Raw genomic sequence first — 14,782 nt, 5'->3', positions numbered from 1 at the left:
AAAGCATAATGGTTGGCTGGAACAGGTCAGTTACCTTACATCTGCTATCAGGGAACTTGCAATTTACTTCTTCAATAGCCAATTCAATAGAAATTTTTAAACTAGTCATTTTGAACATTGCAAATATTAACATTTCTGTGATGGAGAAACAAATTAGTATGATGAATTTTCTCAACTCTAGATCAGTTTTAATCAAGCTAGTGCTGGCGCAGCACACATACATACGCACTGACACTTGAATTTACTTTGAATGCCTGTCTTCCAATAAGTTATGCCAATAACTTCAAATGCATTAAGAAGCTGTATTCTAGAGTGGTACGTATGTTTTTTTCTGCCTTAAAAACTGTAGAATAAGTCTTGGCTCCAGTAAAAGCAAAAGGTATTTTACCATCTCATCCAATGAGAGTAGGATTACAGACTAACGTTTCACTGTATAATCATAATGTTATGTATTTACACTGACTGAAAGCTAATTTGCTCAGTACTTTACAGACTTGGGAGAGAAATGATCCTAACTTCTAAAGCAGGTTAATTCAAATCATATTTAAAAACTTCTAGATCCACTCCCAGTGAATGGGACAAAGTTTAGAAAAAGTATCCATGTGACAACCTATTAATTTTTGCATTAATTAATCCCTGATCTTATACAGTTGTCCAATTTATGTTGGGACATCAGCAACAAAGATTTCTGTTTAAAAACTCATTTACAGATTACCATGTTCAATTTATATACTTTTGAGATGTCTTTTTTTTCCCTTAACAGACAAGACAAGCAGATGTATGCAATGCACTGTGCTGTAAAGCCATGCAGCAGTATGTAATATGACAGCAGCCAGTGCTACATTTTATGCATTGCTATGACAACCATATCACAACCAAATCACAATGCGGTGTTAGATGTACAAAAATAAACATACCCATACCATATCTAGTCTATGCCTCTCCAACTCCTGGTAGAAAGAGTTGGCACAACATTATGAAACAGAAATCACAAAGTCATAAAACCACTTTTAAATCCCCCAAAAGACCCCAATACCAAAGCAAAGCAACAAATCATAAGATGAAAGAAAAATTGTGCAGGAATCAAACCCAGGAATTTAAAAAGGGCATATTTTGAAGATTTTTCCCCCACATTACTTAAGTAGTAGTTCACAACTGGCATTCTGCCTGCTTGGTCAACCGAATGTATACCAACCTGGTGCTTGAGAAGAACAGCTTGCTGCCTTCGCATCTCTTTTTCCTTAAGCAAAACAACAGAAATGTATCTTATCAAACTGTACTTACTACGATGAACATATTTGCTATACTAGAATAGCACACTTTAATTAAGTTTTCTTAGTTTTATTTCCCCATAAACCAACCACAGAACAGTAATAGCATATATCAAAGCAAATCTACCGAGTTGGGAGTTCAATGTTAAAATACAACGCCAGAGCAGTAATAGAACTACTAATATAAACTACTTTTTTCCAGTGTCTGAAGAAGAGGTCCCTAGTCTTGTATACATCTAGCCTATACAGGAACATTAGTTGGGAAGCAACAAAGCATTTTAATAGTGTGCTTTAAAAAACATTGTGAATAACACTATTGCAAAAGCATTTGAAGCTATGTAAACCAAGTGTCATGTAAGCAAAACTCCTGTTAATGGCACAAAAAAATAGTGTCTATGTCTATATATTCATGCATGTATGAACGTTACTGTATTTCTATATGACATAGGTGTAAAAAGGTCTGTATGTGTTACATATCTACAAAACATATGCACACGTAGATTTATTTTCATTCCATACCTATTCAGTTGAATACTCTTCCAAAAAATTGCTTTTCTGCATCAACATGTATTATGCATAACAACACACTTATTTTTCGAACTCATATAAACTAACCTTGATTCGCTTTTCAGCTTCCAGTAATTTGGCATTTGCTGCTTCTTCCTTCTTTTTCTTTTTTGCCTGTGCATGCAGAATAGGTCACTCAACAGCAACATCACAACTTGAAAATAATCTGACTATAAATAAAGCTACACACCATAAAAAGCTGAAAACGACATCACATATTAAGTGTACATTTCAAGTAATCTCTTCCTCAATGTATGTCACATAGTCAATCCATTCACTTTGTCTTTATTTAAATTAAGACAGAATAACAAGTCCTATGCAAAATTGCTTCCCTTGGATACTATAACCAAAATTAAATAAATAAATAAAATAACAAAACGATAAAATATAAATGACAAAGAGATTAAAAAATGTGTATCTGCATGATAGGAAACTTGAATACCAGTGATCTATTCTTGCTGCTACACTAGGAACGTAGTACATTAGAACAGCATACTAGTATTGTATACTAGTTTATTATAGCTTATATATTCATAAAATTAGTATTTTAAAACTACTGCCTTTCATACAAAGTGGAACATACTGCTTTAGCATCCAAATATTGCAAAATTGTACTTGGAAATTTTGTAACTGGCTTCTTTAAGTCCATATCGTTAGAACTGCTGTATTTAGTAACATTCTTCCTTCATGTGTGACTATTAAAGGACAACATTCTCACAAATGCAAACACGAAAATACTTGAGCCATTATGTCTACCTCTAAAATTTGTTGAGCTCGAAGCTCTTTCTCCATTCTGATTTGCTGGATACGCTTAATTTTCTCCTACAGGGGAAGAAAGTTAATTCTGTTTCTTGAAAACAATATTAAGGAAAATTACTTCAGCAAAAAAAGAGTGAGGTTATACACATATACCTTCTGTTATTGAGTCTTACAAGCATTACAGTCAATTGTTCCCTTACAGTAATGCATGTTTAGAATTTTTACTAGCATTAGAAGATGCCTGATATATCCCTGAAAAACCAACGTTCACAGTTATGCATAAGTGTTTGTGTTTAGGAAGTCACAGTATTATTATTTCTTTAACAGTTTTAAGATTGCCAGATAATGACACTATAAGTAAACTAGCAGTGTTCAAATTCTGGCAGGCAATGGTGGAGCTATTCAGGAATGAATGGAAATGGGAGTTTAAACACAAAAAAAGGACAGTGATTTGATGTAATCTTCCTGAAGAAGAGATACAGGGGTCTGTCAAACCATCATTGTCTGCCTTAGTTCTAGCAGTCTTTCAATTGTGGCAACACGCAAATCTGAGTAATGTGAAACCCAAAGCACTTGATCTGTCAGCCAGTAACAGTTGCCCACATGCAACCTGCTTAATGTATTCACAGTTAAGTGGACTTCAGTATCTTTACATTTTTAAAACATTCAGATACTTAATGATTAGTTTAGATGCCTTAATAACAAAAAAAAAAATTAAAAAGGAACTGACCCTACAGCCACAGACAATACGACATTATTTCTTTTTGAAAGCTTTCATATTCCCAACGTAACATCTCACTATTTTGTTAAAATTCTGTTGTTAAAATAATGAAAAGCCTGTTACCATAAGTAGCTTCATTTGGTAATGTTTATACAGTCACATTCTCACTTTTGGTAGAAGCATTTGCTATAACAGTATTTGGCAATACCTGTACGTATACAAACATATTAATTCACTGGCATACTGAGATATAACTCTTCATGCACAATCTAAAACCACTGAGAGATAGCCAGAATCCATGAAGAAGCTAACTACACTCTTCTGGTATGTACAGAAACAGATATATTGCTGTTTGTATTCACAGATGTAGTTAAAGGATGACCACATCACCACACTGGAGTAGCAGTTTCTGAATTTCTTACCAATATTGGCAAACAGCTACACGTATGCACAGCTTAAATCAACACAGACAAATCTGGGATGTCCTGACAGCATGAACTGGCATGACAACAGAACTTACATTTTTCAATAATATACAGTGTGCTCTGTAGAACTAGATTTAAAACATTCACTTTGTAACAAGCATACTTAATTTACAAAATAATTTAAAAACCAAAACTCGGTAATTCAAAACAAGAAGAGCTTAATTAGCAATCACAAAGGTTACCTGCTGCTTCATTATCTTTATCTGCTCTTTTTGCTTTCTCTTTTCTTCAGCTGCCATAATAGCTATAAGAAAGGCAAATAAATAAATTAGTATCAGCAGAAAATAATGAAAAGCATACAACTTCACATCAACAGTTCTCAAACTAGTCTTCCAGCACACACAAGTTTTCACAAGTCTGATACTTGCCTTGCTGTTTTTTTGCTTCTTTGGCAGCTCGAGCTTGTTCCTGCTTCTGGAGTTTTCTGAGTAGCTTTATTTGTGCTGCTTGTCTAGCTATTTCTGTTATAAAAAAAGGAATTGAGTTCATAAAAACAGTGCTGTCCAACAATAAAAGATACAGCTCACATTTCCTCATGCTTGTCTGAGGTAAACAAACGGAGAAAACAGTCCATTTCTTGTGCACGTTTATCTTGAAAACATTCAACTACGAACTACTTTGGGATATTTCCAATATACACATAAACACAGACACAAGCACAGACATTTTTATGCATATATAATACGTATGTATCACAAGAACTGTGGATAGCTTCTACATTAACAAGTGTTTTATTTTTGGAGGAGAAATGTCTCCATAAAGTGTGTGATAGTATCCCACTAATAATGCTGCTTTGCTTAAAGCTAGATTTCTTCTTTCTTTTTAAAGCAGAATATATTTGTCTCAAAGTAGCAGATCATCATATCATTCAGAAAGCACAAAGTTACTCTTTTCCTTATTTTTTACTTCAAATAATCACCTAATCCTTCTTGACCAATGTAGCAGAAGCAGACTCAAATGGGACAGAGTATTCTTTAACCATAGCTACTAATTAGCTTTTGCTAATTACTAACTTCCTGACTCATTCTAATATTAGAAGTGAGAACAGTATGAAATTTGGGTGAACTGTGCATGGATCCAATGATGTAGACAGTTATAGGAAGAATTTTTCTGGAGGCTAAATTCAGCTTGCTATTCAAAGTACTGAGGCCCAATACCTCCCTTATAGAATTCTTCAAAATAGTGCTAGCTTCATGTCCAACGACCAAGAGGCAGGAAGACATATGGAATGCCCATGTGTAGATCAGACACTGTTGTAGACAATTAAGAGCAGTACAAATAGGTACACTACAACTTCAGGGCCAAGGGGAAACAATACATAAGCAGCAGCTAAACATGAACTGCAACAGAACTGGAAGCTAGAAATTTAACTTCTCCTATGTGACCTAAATTCTAACTACGATCTATGGAAAAGCCAACAGATGCAGAAGACTATTGAGTCTAAACTGGGACAATCCATGAGGAGGATGTAGTTAATGTGCAGCATGTCTTTGAAAAAGTAAAAACAAAAACCAACCAACCAAAAAAAAAAAACAAAAACAAAAAAACGGAAGGTTAAAATCTACAAAAAAAAAATGGCACAGCAAATTAGACCCACCTGCAATCCCATTCAACTGTTGTGTGCTTTATTTAGGAAAAAAATTGAGTACTTCTAAATAAAGGCAAGAAAAAAAAAAAGAGGAAGTGAAACCAGAATTCTTGGCATCAAATGATAATCTAGATGTAACGAACATCTCACGTACATGTTAGAATGTTCTTTAATAAGATATGGCGTGGATGGGAATTACAGGAATATCAGTTGACCAGCCTTCTATGTAAAGTATAGTATCAAGACATGTAACAAAAATATTAAAGGAAGAGATGCTTGTAATCCATTTGGTGGAACATTAAAAGAAGGTGTAAAAAGCAGTCTTCAAGTGTGCAATCTTAAAGTGAATAACCTCGAAGCATTTAGAGAACAAAAACCCTTTACTTATCTAGGTAAATAAGCACTGTGCCACATTTCAAAAAGGAAAAAGGTAGTTCAATAAAAAAAAAAACACATGGCTCTTCAGAAAAGGAGGCTGTCAAAAGAAAACAGTGAGCACTTAAAAATAATAATTTTGTTCAAATAAAAACAGGAAAGCCTATGACGTTAAAATTAAGGACCCTGTTAGAAGGGCTTGAAAAAAAAACTGCAGAGATCCTTGCATAGGGTGCCTGAACAGACAGTGAAAGATCTTTAGACATATCAAAACAGGAAGCCAGAAATGCAGTCGGGGGACCTAATGACAGAGGGAGTGTAGTGACACAGCAAGGGTTAACAATTGTAAATTAAAAAAGGGTAGGTTTAAATTAGATGTAAGGAAGAAATTCTTTACTATGAGGGTGGTGAGGCACTCTGGGAGGTTGCCCAGACAAGTTTTGGATGCCTCATCCCTGGATGTGTTGAAGGCCAGGCTGGACGGTGCTCTGGGAGACGGGTTGGAATTTTAAGGTCCTTTCCAACCCAAACCACTCTGTGATTCTATTATTCTATGAAACAGGAAGAAAAAATGGCTTAGCAAAGAATATTAGTGAAGTGTTTGTGCTAGTCTCTATGGCTGAAGATGTTGGGGATATTCCCCAACACAGTGTATCGTCTACAACAAACAGGACAGAAGAGCTAGATAAACTGTAGGTAAATAAGATGCTAACTTCACACCAGGATTGGACAGAGTAAGCTCAGAAATCTGAAGGAACACTAACTTGGAACCAGAGAGGCGTTGGTCTGGATGTTTATTGCATTAATAACAGCCACGTTTCACCTGTTAATAGGACTAGTGACTCCCATCAACAAAACAGACTCTAGAGAAAGACTTGTCATCTGCTATTTCCATTTTCTATTCCTCTTGAGCTTGAGAGGCTTCACTGAGTACACTGTAAAACACCATCTGTTGAGACAGTCAGCATGGCTTCTATAGACGGAAATTCTTCCCAATTTCAGAATTTTACAAGCATGTCAGTAACAGGCTGATGAAGGGAATGTAATGGACAGAGCACGTTTGAAATTTCAAAAAATCTTTGACAAGTTTCCAGGTCAAACATTTATTAATAAAACTAAGCAGTTACATCACCAAAGAAAAGCTCCTTTACAGACCAAAAGCTCATCAAGTGGTTGCAGGCAAAAGGTAGGGATTACCAGTCACCTTTTGTCATAGAGAAAAGTTAGTGGAGGGTATCCTCAAGTATCAGTACAAGAACCACCTTTAATTAATATCTCTCTTCATCAATGACTTGTAAAGGGTACAGAAAAGTTAATCCCCAAATATGCAGATGATATTAAGCATTCTGGACAATCCAAGGCTGTGCTGACACCAGCCTTGGAAGAGCCCTGCAAAGAGGTAGGTAAAGGCAGCAGAGAAGCATCATCATAGAAAAATGTAAGGTAAAACATCTAGAAAAATACCAAAAACAGACACAAAAGAAGATAAAAGGGATGGAACAACTATGTTCTGAGAAAAGAGTAAGAATACTTGGGCTCCTCAGTTTGGAGTAGACAAGATGAACGACAGAAAGAAACAAGGTTTGCAAAGTGCTATGTCCTATGGCAAAGGACACAAATTGGAGAACCATTATTCTCCAAACCCCACAATCATAGAACTATGGAACACCACTAAAAGCCCAATACTTTTTTTCTGAAAATTAGAAAAACTTCTTTATTGGTATTTATCAGACTCCAAAAACTTCTTGTCACAGGAGGTTGTTAGAGCAAACATCAGTTTAAAAAGAGAGCGAAAAGGCTAATTCATGGGAAACAGTTTCATAAACAGAAAACAAAAGATTCAAGAAAACTTATACTAATACTTCAGTAGACCAGGGTGCATTTATGTGGGAATAATTGGACCAAGAAGCAATCAGGCTCACATGCCTTCTCCCAGCAGCATCTCCCATTGACACTGCTGGAGAAAGAGCTCTGTGCTAATGAATCCCTGAAATGATATACTAAGGCATTTCTTATACTCTCAGAAGAGGAACAAAAAGAAGCAAGATATATTTGAACATATATAACATCAAATACACATTCTGAATCTTATTTTATATATGGACCATGTGCTTTTGTGTATTTTACTAAATGATCTAAATGCTGTGTGTGGTGGGAAAACAGACATGGGAGAGTATTCTCCTCTCCCTTCCGCCCCCCCCCCCCCCCTTTGCAGTGATCAATATGGGGAAAAGGAAGATACTAAATGAAGCAAAACATATTATGATCAGTGACTGAGACTTATCTTTTCCCACTAAGAAAAGACTTCTTTAAATAATATCCTGTACCTCCACAATAAACATACAGCCTCTCAGCAAATGTTGTGGTGCTTCAGCACTTGACACTTCACTTACAAATAGCTTCCCAATTCTCATGCTGGGTAAAGCATGGTGGTGACCTTAACACTCGGGTAGAACAGCTGCAAAACACTTAAAAATACTTTGGGTGTCCTGAAAGCTGTTTTCTCTCTGTCCTTCTGTCTAAAGCATTACCATCGAATCTCTTAAACGTTTTCACACTGAACAGCACTCTTTGCAGACACAAACAAAAAAGATGCAAAGAACTGCACCAAGGAAATATTTGACGCACACACAAGGAAAACCCGCAAAATGCTAGATAGATACCCTAAAATGTGTTTACAGTAAGCACATGGAAGAGTAGTTCTGAAGCCCAAGTTAAAACATCCCATCTCCTGGAGGTAAGAATTTTTCATTAGCTCCATTTGGAAAATATGATACAGTTATGGACTAAAGAATTGAAATTCAAAGATCACATACCGGATGTTTATTTAAAATACGGCCTTCATACCCTTGACATCTAGTAGTATTCCCTAACATTAAAGTGCTACTGTATACATTAGTACTGTGAACATGTGACAGTATTCAACATTATGGGTCTTAAAATCTTGTCACTATCAATGATTTCACAAGAACAGTGTCTTCCCTGGGGCAGCCAAAAGCTTCATAGAAATGCTGACTTCAATGGTTCTAAATTTCAGATGTGGTAGAAGTAGCTCCAAAGTTTTATCCATCCAGATTGTTTGAATTTATATAGAATTGCCATTTTTTTAAAGCAACTTCTTTTTTTTTCATTTTCAGTAAGGCAAAGGTGTGTTTTTTGTTTGTTTGTTTGTTTTTTTAAAAGAAAGAAATCTACAAATGTAATTCCAAAAGCACAAACAAGCTAAGCTGATTTAAGTAAAAAAGATCAATTTATTAAAAAGTGTTGTCCCTAGAAAGGGCCTTTCTAGTTTCAATTTTTGTTTATTCTTTTTCTTTTTCTTTTTTTTTTTTTAAATAAATCAATGCTCTCAACAACATAAATCATAACATTGTTCTCTGCCTAGTGAGACCAATTCTCTTTCATTCAGTCATAAACACCTTGTAGAGGCTGAGGGAAAAAATAGATTCTAAAGAGGGTGAAAAAGCTAATCAGTTTCAATTTCTTGTTCTAATGTTGTTTGAGCTGCTATCAGGGATCACAGAGTTCTGATCAGTTTTGCCAATTTAAAGGAATATCAATGGCCATAAAAATACTGTATGTCTGCTTTTTTAATCTATATAACTCAATCTACGTAAACTACAGAATAAGCTCTTAGACATACACCTGTGCACACACGCTTCTTCCCTTGAGTCATACATATATTTACTGATCTTGAAACAGAAAAGGGCTTCAAGGAAAACACTTGACAAAGTTCCAAAGTAAGATGTACATTACTTCTCTTTAGAAAAACATTAATCCTCCATGTACATCAGTACATGTCCTTGTTTGTGAAAGCAGTAATATATTTCAGTAATATATTTCTTACCTTGAGCCTGTAGCTTTCTTAAAAGCTTTGCATCAGTGTTGTCTAGAAATTCAGTGCTACCAACATTTGGAGGTCGGCCTTTGCGTCGTCTCATTCTTGATTCCTCTCTCGAATGCTGTCTGTCTAGATTTGGTGGTCGTCCTCTACGCCCCTCCATAGCCCTGATACGGGGAATGACCTCCTCTTCCTTCAGAAGACACCACTGAACGCCCTTTTGATTGACACATTTCACAAACAGGTATTATAAACACAGATTAAAAAAAAAAGAATAATAAGACATTTGAGAACATGAATGGTGCGTGTGTTTTACATATATATTTACTAAAAACCTATATGTACATAGATATATACTCAAATGAAATATATATATACACAACATATAAGAGTTGTGATGGACTATTTGTGTAGTACAATGTTTCAATGGTGCACAGAAGCTATATATTGACAGCTTATCACTACAAAGCGTTTGTTAACCGTACTAATATGCAAGATACTGAAGTCTATTCAGTGACATACAGAGTTACTACAAAGCAACCATGCCACTAATCTTTTAGTTTTAATGATTTCAGACAAAACCACTTAACACTCAACACATTTTAAAGCAGAAACACAGATTTTTCCTTATCACGTAAACTAAAAAATAACTTCACTGCTTTCTTTCACAGATACCACTGCTCAATGTAAGTGAAAAGAAGTGTCAAGTTATGGGTCACTGTCTTCCAATTGTGTTTATAGTAATTCTGGCATACAGAAGCAGCAAATGCAGTGGTCTATTTTGAAATACTGCCTTTTGTTGTATATCTTTGTTTTGTAACAACTAAACTGAAAAGCCCCAGGCTCATTTCTCATTTTAATCTTGAAGTTTTGTTTAGTACAATTTAGTTCTTCACCCCTCCCACAGAAGGGAATTAATTTCTGTGCCAACTTGTATTGAAAGAAATGAAAGTTTGTAGCTTTTTACAATATATGTTAACTAAAAGCTACAGAAACTATATTCTTTAATTAAACAAAGCAACATCACAATGCATTGAAACCTTTCTTTCACTATTGTTACTATTTCTTAATGGAATCTCAAAAACAAATAATGAAATACTTTGTTAGAAATAGAGGTCATTTAACTGATGAGAAGTGTACCGTTTCTACTGAACAGAACAGTAGCTTAGCCGATCTGTTCCTGATTAAAGCTATTTCAAAATTGTAACATCTTATACAATATTCACAATCGTTTGAAAACAATGGGGAAAAAATGGAAGCTACGAATCCTTTAGACTTCTCCATAATTTTACTTATAAACGTTCGTAAAGGATTTTGAACACACCTGCTAGATCAAGAATAAAAGTTGGTAACTTATAAAACCCATTAAATATATGTTTACAATAAATATATATTTGCATTACGAGTGTACCATAAAATACAGTATTTGCTTGTTTTGTCATTTTATTATTAATTTTCTGTTCTTCACAATTTATTAGAATGATTAATACAATGTGCTTTTTTTTATTATTTTTTTTTTAAAAAGGCATTTAAGTAAACATTCAGATCCCAAGAAGCTATCAGTATCTGCAATTATACCTTTTTTGAAGTCTGTACGACTCTCAGTTAGGACCATCACAAGAGTACATCTCAGCTGCCAGACATTCCAAAGCACTATGGTATTAAGTTATGTTCTTAAAATACAAGCTGTTCAGAATCACCACCATACCCCTATATGTAGAATATATCATTGCTAAGGACTTTTTAATCCAAAATTATTTACCTCTACAATTTAAACAGAAGTCCATTCATTTTCTATCTTTAAGAGTACTGTTTAAGCATACATTGTCATTTCACTGTCTAGTACCGAACTTAAAATTTATTACAGGTTTAGTTTGTATTGCTGAGCAAGGTAAGATGAATTACCACACTTATTTATATAACCCTGCAACCTATGAAATCATCTCATAAATTTTAAGTGTCCGATAAATAAATAAATAAATAAATCAAGGAACATGAGGAGAAGCAGCCATGGCTGAAGTGGTACCTTAAGTCCTGCAATGGAAATTTCTCTTGGTCTCTGCTTTATTTTCTGTAGTCAATGATACTAACAAATGTGCAGAACTCTATCTACAAAAGTAAGACAGGTCTCTACAAGGCCGTTAGTACCACAGAGACTATGGATGCATACTACAGTTGCCTAATTCTCCCAGAAGAGAAACTAGAGTCCATTATATGAAGCTCACAGGAGCTCAATGGTTCCATAAGCACTAAGAGCTGGCATTTCAAGAAATAGAATAAGACTACTTCACATGTTGTCAAAAGACACTGTGGATGCAGTAAGTTTCCGCAAGTTAAATACTACACAAAAACAGTCTAAAAATAGATCCACTGAGAGACACTGAATAGAAAAAACACAATAGGTTCAGGACATCCCCATAGCTTAAAATACCTGGAATACTGGGATAACTGGAGGAATTATCCCACAGATTTGCCACCCTAGGTATCCACTGATAGCTACTGCTAAAGACAAAACACATGAAACAAAGGACTCCTGTTTTGAATCAGTTTGGCTGTTCTTATAAATTTATATTGCACTTATAGAGGAACAAAATAAATATGACAAACTGCATATTACTGGTTTTCAGTTATCTATTTTTTTTTATTAACAAAAACGATGCAAGTTGATGAATATCACTCAAACACACAAATCTTTGACAAAATTCATGATACTGGGGGAGGGCCACACAGTGTGGAGCTCATGCAGGCACACACAATATTCTCTGCCTTGATATTGCATTAGGGCAGGAGAATTTTATACTGGTACAAATGCACATTTATTTACTGCCAAGAGTGTTGATTTCTGCCAGTCAAGAATCTGGTGATAAGCTGTCCAACACCTGAAGTATGTTTCTGTCGTTCATGAACCATTACAAAAGGCTGTCCGAGAAAGCTGCCTTGTTGACAATCTAGCTGGTGTTTTGATTTGATTTTAAATACAGTTTATTCTCTAAACAACTGTGGAATCTCATTGTTGCCATTAAGCTTGCAGTTACCACCAACTTTTGTGAAGGATTCACTAGTAGTGTAGCTCAAATGTCATGAAAGAACAAACCTTGTGATAAGTGAAGGCAGAAAGATGACATTTCAACCAAAATTTTATTTCTTATTACCCATTTTTTAATGTGACAAAATAAATGCTAATTTGAATTCACTTGATATTCTTTTAAGAAAATATACTTGAATAATCTATGCTCTCATACATCTCACTACTGTGAAGTTTCCACTACAATCAAGTTAGTAACTCAAATACAACTTGTATTTTACAATTTACAGTAATATTAGCCACGTACTACACTACACTTAGTATGTTATTTTATTAAAGCAGTTCTGGAGTTAGAACATACAAAAACAGAAAAACAAGAAACAAATACAATTTCCAAGTCTGCAGATAAGTGCTCATCCAGCTGCATGCACCAAGGGCAAGCACTCTACACTGAAATGGAACAACATAGTCAAACCAGTATGACGATATCTGCAAAAATAGGCATTATTATATAATAGCCATCTATATTTTGGGTTCAGACAGCTTTCAAAAATCTGACCCAGAATACATTTCTATCAAAAGAACAAACAAACAGATATTCTTTGAATTCTCTATATGCCAAAGGAGAAAAAAAAAGAAGGGGGGGCATGTGCCTCAACATAGGAGATACAGTGGCTTCAACTTAAGCTAAGCCTCACTGCACAACCATTAAAGGAACACTGAAGTGCTATTATGGTGAAATGTTGTGCTTTATTGTTGAAACTAAACAAAACAAGAACACAGTTTCTCTCCTGTAGGTATCTATGATCTGTTGCAATACTCTCCTGTGCTCAGCAGATTTGCACAGGCCTAGCAACTGGGACAGACAGAAGAGACACTGGCCTCTGGAAAACACAGCCTACAATATCCCTTCTGGCCTCAAGCTACCTCAAAATGTACAATATAAGTATGCACAGAAGTAAAACAAAAGTTCAAAGCCTGTAAACCAAAATAATGAACAAAAGCATAGCCACCTTAGAAGAAGCAGACATCATCATTAATTTCAGTTTGTCAGACAAAGTAAAGAACAAAGCTTTCCAAATTAAAATATGGAATTCAGAATAGGAAAAACATTTTAAAGTTCAGTTTCAAGCAAAGGAAACAAATAATTACCTTACAAACGTACACAACAACTGCTTTTAACGTTGACTGTTCTACATAGGTTTGTTGTGTTGTTTTTTGTTTTTTTTTTGCCCGTGATAAACATTTTAGACTTCTAAAATTTTATTCAAAGAATAAAAAAAACAGACTAACTAAATAATAGTAAGCTTAAGAACTGGCTTAAAAGTGGCAAACCTCATGCCTTATGAAGATACATTGCATTTGTTCTGCACAGCAACATAGTAAGAAACTCTTGTGAAAGTCTCTAATGTACATACATGTTATATGACACTAAAGAGATAAGAATTAAGATACCTTTAAACACTTTTTTCGTTCCTGTTCCTGAGTTCAGCTGCCCTTCTAGGCAAGCATTCAGACTTGAAGAAAAAATAAATATTTCCCCACCTTTATGCAAAATCCTACAGGGAAAAATGTGCATATTATGTTTACTATTACCCACCAGGCTAATCTCAAGTTTTCTCTAACTACATAATGACCAACCCTACAAAGGTTATCAATTTTGTGTTATAACTAGTACGTAGAAGAGGATTATCAACAGATAAACCACATCCTACAGGAACCTAACAACCCCACAACAATCCATGTGTAAAACTAACCCTCCTCAGTCTTGCCTGATGTATATAAGGGACAGAAATAAACGCCTTATCTCCCTGTTCTGTATTCAGATCACTAGCAGGTTGATCAACATTTAAAAAATAAGTATAGCTGAAGGCTTATTCACATGCAGTGGTTAGAAATCTTGAGACATATATAAGATTTAACTAGAAGTGCATACTTCTAGTTCAGAAAAAAAAGTGTTAGTCTAGAATACAGTCTTACATCAACTACATTGTTATCTTTCTTATTTCTCCAAAAATACACACACACCTTCTGACTTTCATAATTACAGATTTAGAGTGAAAGCTTCAAAAACAAGGATGCAAAAAAGAAAAGGTTAGTTTTTTTCATACTCTACTTCAATTTCTTCTTAAGAACTAATTTAAAACACT

At 34.8% G+C, this 14,782-nt stretch overlaps 1 protein-coding gene across 30 annotated transcripts in view; it reads right to left on the bottom strand.

The window, feature by feature from the left end:
- Positions 1 to 14,782, bottom strand: part of BAZ2B (bromodomain adjacent to zinc finger domain 2B) — a 132,333-nt gene that overhangs the window by 27,223 nt on the left and 90,328 nt on the right. For 18 of the 30 annotated variants that reach the window (XM_072040988.1, XM_027458192.3, XM_038181748.2 and 15 more), the window contains 7 exons: positions 9,614 to 9,824; positions 4,172 to 4,264; positions 3,986 to 4,047; positions 2,595 to 2,660; positions 1,887 to 1,952; positions 1,196 to 1,240; positions 918 to 950 (listed from right to left, as the gene is read on the bottom strand). In XM_072040988.1, the coding sequence (XP_071897089.1) occupies positions 918 to 950; positions 1,196 to 1,240; positions 1,887 to 1,952; positions 2,595 to 2,660; positions 3,986 to 4,047; positions 4,172 to 4,264; positions 9,614 to 9,824 (576 nt within the window). The remainder of the gene's footprint in view (positions 1 to 917; positions 951 to 1,195; positions 1,241 to 1,886; positions 1,953 to 2,594; positions 2,661 to 3,985; positions 4,048 to 4,171; positions 4,265 to 9,613; positions 9,825 to 14,782) is intronic. The other 12 variants (XM_072040992.1, XM_072040996.1, XM_072040997.1 and 9 more) reach the window with 4 other exon arrangements.

Source organism: Anas platyrhynchos, chromosome 7 (genome assembly GCF_047663525.1).
Source record: "Anas platyrhynchos isolate ZD024472 breed Pekin duck chromosome 7, IASCAAS_PekinDuck_T2T, whole genome shotgun sequence".
Lineage (NCBI taxonomy): Eukaryota > Metazoa > Chordata > Aves > Anseriformes > Anatidae > Anas > Anas platyrhynchos.
This window is presented reverse-complemented; position numbering and strand designations above follow the sequence as displayed.